This window comes from Eucalyptus grandis, chromosome 7 (genome assembly GCF_016545825.1).
Source record: "Eucalyptus grandis isolate ANBG69807.140 chromosome 7, ASM1654582v1, whole genome shotgun sequence".
Classification (NCBI taxonomy): Eukaryota; Viridiplantae; Streptophyta; class Magnoliopsida; order Myrtales; family Myrtaceae; genus Eucalyptus; species Eucalyptus grandis.
The window spans coordinates 40500007-40507032 of NC_052618.1; the positions used below are offsets into that span (position 1 = coordinate 40500007).

General features: G+C 40.4%; 1 protein-coding gene across 1 annotated transcript; it reads left to right on the forward strand.

The window, feature by feature from the left end:
* Positions 1–451: 451 nt before the first annotated feature.
* LOC120296139 lies at positions 452–1024 on the forward strand. Its single transcript, XM_039317806.1, has one exon. It carries the CDS (start codon positions 452–454, stop codon positions 1022–1024), a length of 573 nt encoding a protein of 190 aa, XP_039173740.1.
* Positions 1025–7026: the final 6002 nt, after the last annotated feature.

Genomic DNA, 7026 nt, shown 5'->3' on the forward strand with positions numbered 1-7026 from the left:
TTTCTAGGAAAAATGTGGAGCCGGTGTGTAGTCCACTAGAATATCGTAGTGATGCTTTCAATAAGAACTTGCTACCACCTTCATTTGCACTTTTAATACTCAACGTCTCTCATTAATTTACATGTTGATTTTCATTAGGGTCTCTATAGTTTATATTAATTAATAATCAGTCTTGCCGCTCAGCTTTTTTTTTTTTTTTTTTTGTCCCGCTCCCTATAAATGTGCTAGCACTTTGCATCGGCTAGTGCAAGCCACACTAGAGATCTCCTCAAACACGTATAGAAATCTCTTTGTTGGCTTATATTGATTTCCTCTTCTTTTTAATTCTTCTTATGTCCAATGGCATCATTCTCATAAAGAGGGGCTTAATTTTAGAGTATTTAGTCTTCTTGTCGTAAAAAAAAAAAAAAAAAAAAAATTCAGAGAGAGCTTTTGGGTTTGAGTTCTTGTCATGGAGTTGCAACCGAGGGTGAGCTCAATCATTGCCACGAGGCTATGGAAGATTCTGAAAGTCGCTTTTGTAATGATCCGGAAAGGGTTGATGTCCAAGAGAAAATTAATCAGTGACATGATTGAAGGGTTGAGGGACGGGAAGCTCATGAAAGAATCGCTGAGGAGTCTTAGCTTCAATCACTATAACCACTCGAGGAAAATGCGCCGGATGGGGCTCAGCGGATACGAGTACGAGTTCTCCTGCAGCAACAGCCCAAACCCAGTTATCGTCCACTCGGCCAGGAACAAGAGCCAATTCTTCCCTTGCATGAGGCTCTCCAAAGTCATTGAAGACTTCGTGGAGGACGAGCCCGTGCACCCTGAAACACTCGTTTTTGTGGCGAAGACCACCGATTACACATTCAACATCCAGATCGAGCAACGCAGCCCACTCCTCTCGCCCTACTCGGTGAGGGTCTCTAATTACTCATCAGATGATGAGGGTGATGGAAAATATGGGCAAGTTGACTACGAGGCTGAGGAATTCATCAGCAGGTTTCGTGACCAACTGAGGAAGCAAAAGGTGCACTAAAGGTTCAAGTTCAAAATCCTGCTTTAAGTTTCATGGGTTGTGTTGATCAATCTCCCAAGTCGTCCATCAGATTTGTAAGCATTTCCATGGTACCCAACTTAAGATTTCCAAGAAAGCTAAAAGGACCCATCTTCTTGTAATGTTGGGTTTTATAAAAAGTGGTTGTCTAATCTGTGAACACTGTCCACTCTGAAATATGTTAAATCTTGATGTCTCTTTCTCATATTGGGAGACTCGGTCTTTCTTATGCATATCACATGTATGTCCAAAACTCCTCAATAACAAGGAAAGCATGTATAAATGGCAAAACAAATAATTTGTACAAAATAAAGGAACCATTGCGTAAGTTTCAGTCCTTTTTCTTACTTAATTTATGGTTTACTCATAAAAATTAATGAATGCATGATATCTTCTTGTTGATGCAAGTGGTCCCTTTTCAACTAAATAAAGTGCTTCTGCTTCTGCTTCTGCTTTTTCACAATTTGATTTCCCTTTGAGGCCCACCGAGCCCTTCAGTTCACCAGCATTTCTTACCTTTATTTCACTAGGCAAGTGGACTGATTCCCGTTCTGTTGGCACATTGGAAGCATGTGTTCCATGATTCGGCAATTGGTTCCCTTCCTGTGGAATCTATCATTTATCTTTCTCGATGAGAAGAGAACTCTTGCAATGAACTGGCTCATGTAAAAAATTACCAAGATTGGCATGAGAAGTTGCAATCGCACAATATCCTGTTCAGCAATGAAAACTATTGAGATATGAGATAACGCCATTTAGAAATAATGGAAAATAAGAAATGTCTAAAGCATCCCTTATACTACATTGACGCGTGCTTGACCCTAGTAGCCATGGACGATGTGCTCTGGACAAGTCAAGATCAAGGCACTCACAAATGACTTGTGACACTCTCCCCTGTTCAATTTGTCGATATCATTGGTGACTTGCCTTGTTCTTTGCAATGAGAGAGCGGTTTGAGGCCTCCAGCTCCTAGCTTGTGTCTTCGGCTACTCGGTTTGTGACGCTCACTCTCACTTGTTCTCGGATGAAGTGATATCAAACATTGATGCGTTTGCTTTGGTCATTGAAAACTGAACTTTTTTACAAAGCAATAGCAGAAGTTTTATCAACAAAAATCTTTGTTGCTTTCTTCTGATCCATTTGAATTTCTTTAAGTAATCATATTGCATAAAAAACACATGAAGACGCTGCCATATATTTAGCTTCACAGGTTGAAAGAGTAACATTGGTTTCTTCTTTGATAACCACATGGAAGAAGTGCCACAGAAGAAAAACACAAAATATATTGCGCTTTTTCAACCATCAATATCTCCACCATAGTCATTGTCTAAATAGGCTCTAAGCTGGAAGAATTTAGACTGATAATAGTCTAAGCCATGAGCAACAATTCCTTTGATATAGCAAAATAACTTTTTTACAGCTTTAAAATGAGATGACTTTGGTTTCTCCACATATTAACTTATAATTCCAACACTATACATGACATCCAGTCTAGTACATCACAAATATCTCAAGCTTCCTATCATGCCTTTATAGAACATTAAATCGACATCAACACCGTCATCAAACTTTGAAAGCTTGGTTTTGCACTCCATTGGTGTATTAATCGGTGTACCTTCATATTGAATTTTTTAAGTATGTTTTCTGCATATCCTTTTTGGGAAGTAAAACTCCCATTTGTATCTTGCTTCACTTCTATGCCAAGGAAATAATTCATGAGATCATTATCGGTTATTTCAAATTCCTTCAAAATGGATGCCTTAAATGCATAAGTAATTGTCAGATTGTTTTCTATAAAAAGGTGGTTATCTACATATAAACAGGCCAATAAAACATCGCCTTTTTCTTGTTTCAAATAAAGTGCATGCTCGTATGGATATTGAAAAAAAACCATTTGCCTTGAAGTGGGTATCAATTATGGAATTTCATGCTCTTGATACTAGTTTAAGCTCATATAGAGCTATCATCAACCTCAAAACCTTGTCTTCGTTACCCTTAGCAATAAACCTCATGGGTTGCTCAACATAAATCTCCACATTAAGGATGCCATTAAAAACGTTGATTTGACATCCATTTTATAAATTTCCAACCATTTTGAGCTACCATAGACTTGATCGATTTAATTGTTCCCATGTGGATGATGTATGCAAAACTTCATCATAGTCCATCTAGCCTTTGCTTGTACACCTTTGCAACTAATATGGCCTTGTACATTGCCACTTCCCCTTTCTTGTTCTTTTTGGCCTTAATAAGCATTTGACATCGATCACTTTCTTGTCCTTCATAAGACTAGTAAACTGCCATGTTTGATTCTTTTCAATAGCTTCAATTTATTCATTCATGGCTTTCCTCCATTTTTCTTCTTTGACAATATCATCATAGACAAAGACAAGTGGCTCAAAATCCGTAAGAAGGCATATAAGGTGAAGCTCACCAATGGCTTCATAAACCTAAGACAATTTCTTTGATCTTGATACCGGAGGTTCAACAATTTTACTTGAAGAAATTGGTGGCGATGGACTTGAAGAAAATATTGGAGAAGAAGGTGGTGAGTGATCCTTCAACACTATTTGGCTAAAATCACCATGAACATTCACTTCAAATTTTGGATTGTCTTCCCAAATGCCTTCTTCATCGAACTTGACACTACTTAAATACACTTTCAAAGTGTTAGGGCCAAATTATTAATAGGCTGTGGATGAAGAGTTATACTTGATAAAAATGAGTTTTTAGCTCTTGTTTTCCAACTTTGATCTTTTTGGTTTGGGATATGAGCATAGGCAGTGCATCTAAAATTCTCAAATGCAAAACAGCAAGTGTTCTCCTACTCCCTGCCTTTTGTGGAGTTATTCTTGAAGATACGCAAGGATATTCAACCGAATCATTCAGATATCATTGCACAAGTCAAGATCAATTAATATCGAATCTGATTTTGTATATAATATTGTTTCCTTTTATTTACATACAACATGTATTATAATAGACATGCTCGTACATTACATGATACACTGAAATACAAGAAAACTTCCCCTCTCGTTTCCTTCCTCTCATCTTCTTCATCTTCTTACATGGTATCGAGCGGGTTACGCACCTTTTAATTCGCTCTTCAATTCATCCTCTTCTGGTTTTCTCGATATTCTACCAGAAAATCTAGTTAACCCGTAAAGGCATTAGCACTCCGGCGCAAGAATCAGCACCTTGAGGAAAGCACATTGAAATAGACGAAGGAAAAGGAAGAGAGGGAGATCTTCATACCATCATGGCTAACAATCAACCTCAATCGGGGCAATTACCTGTGGATACAACGACCTCAAGCACAAGATCAAGTGCATAACATCATAGGTTATCTATCAGCCCGCGATGGGGCAATTTTTTCCTTGGCAACCTGGGCCTGGGGTATCCTCATTCAAGGACTCCCTACCAAAGGTGCCAATGCTAGTATAATATGGAGGAAATCCGAATGTATCATTCCCAGAAGTCGACTGCATTAGTCCACCAGCTCGCGAGCGGGTGGACCAATCGAAACAATCAGTGCCGATTAATGCAGCGAAACCTGTGCGATTTGCATGCGGGGACTCGTGGCGCTTTCAATCGTGGTCGCAAGGAAACCCTTACTCGGGGTTTCCACCCTATTTCCTACCGATTTCCTTGGCGGCCGCCATGGGTCGCCTGTAATGCGCACGCCCGTATGTTTCCAATTCCGACGGGCCGGAGTTGCGACTTATTAGTCACCCTCTCACAAGACCTGAAAACTACTCGAGCTGGGCACGAGAGTTTCGAATAGCGCTCGTCACCAAAGATAAAGAGGGTTTCATCGACGGAACTATTCCGATTCCAACCGATGAGAATATGGGGCGACAATGGAAAAAATGCAACCAATTGGTAAGAACGTGATAGGTAAATCGCATCAGCCCCAAAATCGCAGCAGAAGTTTACCTCCCACGCAGGATTCAAAACAATTTGGCAAAATATTCAAGAAATGTACGGAAAACTCGATAGAGCAAAAATTTTCTCGCCGCATCAAGCCCTCGCCGAGCTCAAGGAAACATGTCAAGTGATTTACATGCTTCAACAAGCTATCCACCCTCGGAACAAGCTAGAAGCGGCAAAAGAGAGACTCGAAGGACCGAAGGCAACACTCCAAAGAATACAAAGCACAAAGGACCGAGAAAAAGTGACCCGTTTTCTATTGATTCTCAACGATTCTTACCTCCATTTCAAATCGCAGATCTTGGCAATGGAACCAGCTCCTTGGCCGGATATTTCAGCTCGTGGTGCAGGAGGAGAACCGTAGACTCACTGCATCCGAGGCCAAAACCACCGAAACCCTAGCCTTGGCGGCGAAAATCGAAAAGGGGCAGAAAACCCTAGCCAAAGGAAGAGATCCGACATCGCTAGGGTTCGAAGAGCCAAAGGGGGCATTAGGGTTCGCGGAGCAAAAAGGCCCTTTTAAAGGCTCTGTGGAAGGCCAAGATCAACTGCAGCGATCCGATGGTCAGAAAGGAGCGCATCACTTGGGTGATCTCGACGGTGGAGATGTGCTCGGCTTAAAGGGATCCAACGGTCCGAATTATTCGAGAAATTTTTAAATAATTTTTAAAATAGAAGGAAGTTATTTTGTGATTATTGTAAAAGGCCCCACCACACAATTGACAATTGCTGGAAATTACATGGGAGGCCTGACAAGAAAGGGAAGGAGATTTCAGCAGCAGCTTATCAGCCCACTCCATCCACATATGTCAATCAATCAATCACACATGGAGAATATCAACAATTATTGCAGGCTTTGCAAAAATTGGAGGCACCAAAAAAGGGGAGCAAGCTTTTTTACAGTATTTCTTATTGCCCGACAAGTAGTATATCAAGAAATGCCTAGATTATTGACTGGAGCAAGTGGGATCATATTACATGCAATAAGGGGTTATTTTCTAATATTCATGAAGATTCAACTAACTTATTATCGGTAAGCAATTGCCAAATGGCAATACCACTCATGTCACCGTAACTCGGACTGTCACTCTTAGCCCACAAATTACTCTCGAAATGTTCTTACGTTCCGAATTTCCAATTCAATCTTATCTCAAGTCCAAAGCCCGTCAAGAAAATTCATGCCAAGTATTTTTCAATGCTAATGTCTGTCTATTTCAGGCCCTTTCGATCGGGAAACCGATGAGCTGGGGTAACCTCTCCTCGAAGGATTGTTTTATTGAAGAAATTCACCCAAAATCTTGATTTACTCTCTCGTAATAAATCATTGTGTAATCCGACTACCAATGATAAGAATTTTTACATTCAGACGGGGTCACAAATTCTCCCTTTCCTTATCCTCAATGCCCTATTTGCCCACTTGCGAAACAATCGCGAACACCCTTTCCACTAAGTCAACATCGCTCAAGTGACATTCTTTCTTTTGTTACATGTTGATGTCTCGGAGGCCATACCATACATTAAATCATGATGGGTCTCGGTTCTTTCTCACCATCTTAGATGATCACCCAGGGCCACATGGCTTTTTCTCATGCAAAGTAAGGGTCAAGTTCTGTCTCATCTTAAGACCTTTCTTTCATTGTCAAAAACTCAATTTGGGAAAAATGTTCAAAAATTTGACAAAGCATAATGGTAGTGAATTTTTCAATCGTGAATGTACGCTTTCTTTTTTGTCCCATGGGATACTACATGAGAGCACATGTATTTATACACCACAACAAAATGGGGTGGTAGAACGGAAACATCGTCATCTTTTAGAAGTGGCGGGCTTTGAAATTCCAAGCTTCTGTTCCAACACCTTTTGGGGCGATTGTGTTTTAACCGTAGCTTATTTAATCAACCGTATGCCAAGTAAACTTCTTGGCGGGCGAACACCTTTTGAGTTGCTTTATGGAAAGAAACCAGATCTGGGACATTTGAAGATTTTTTGGATGTCTTTGCTACGCCACCATAGTAGGTCCTAGGGATAAAATGGGACCTCGTGCTCACCACGATCT

What these genes read in the sequence shown, in the direction of transcription:
- LOC120296139 (XM_039317806.1), top strand. Translation starts at nt 452, where the DNA reads ATGGAGTTGCAACCGAGGGTGAGCTCAATCATTGCCACGAGGCTATGG.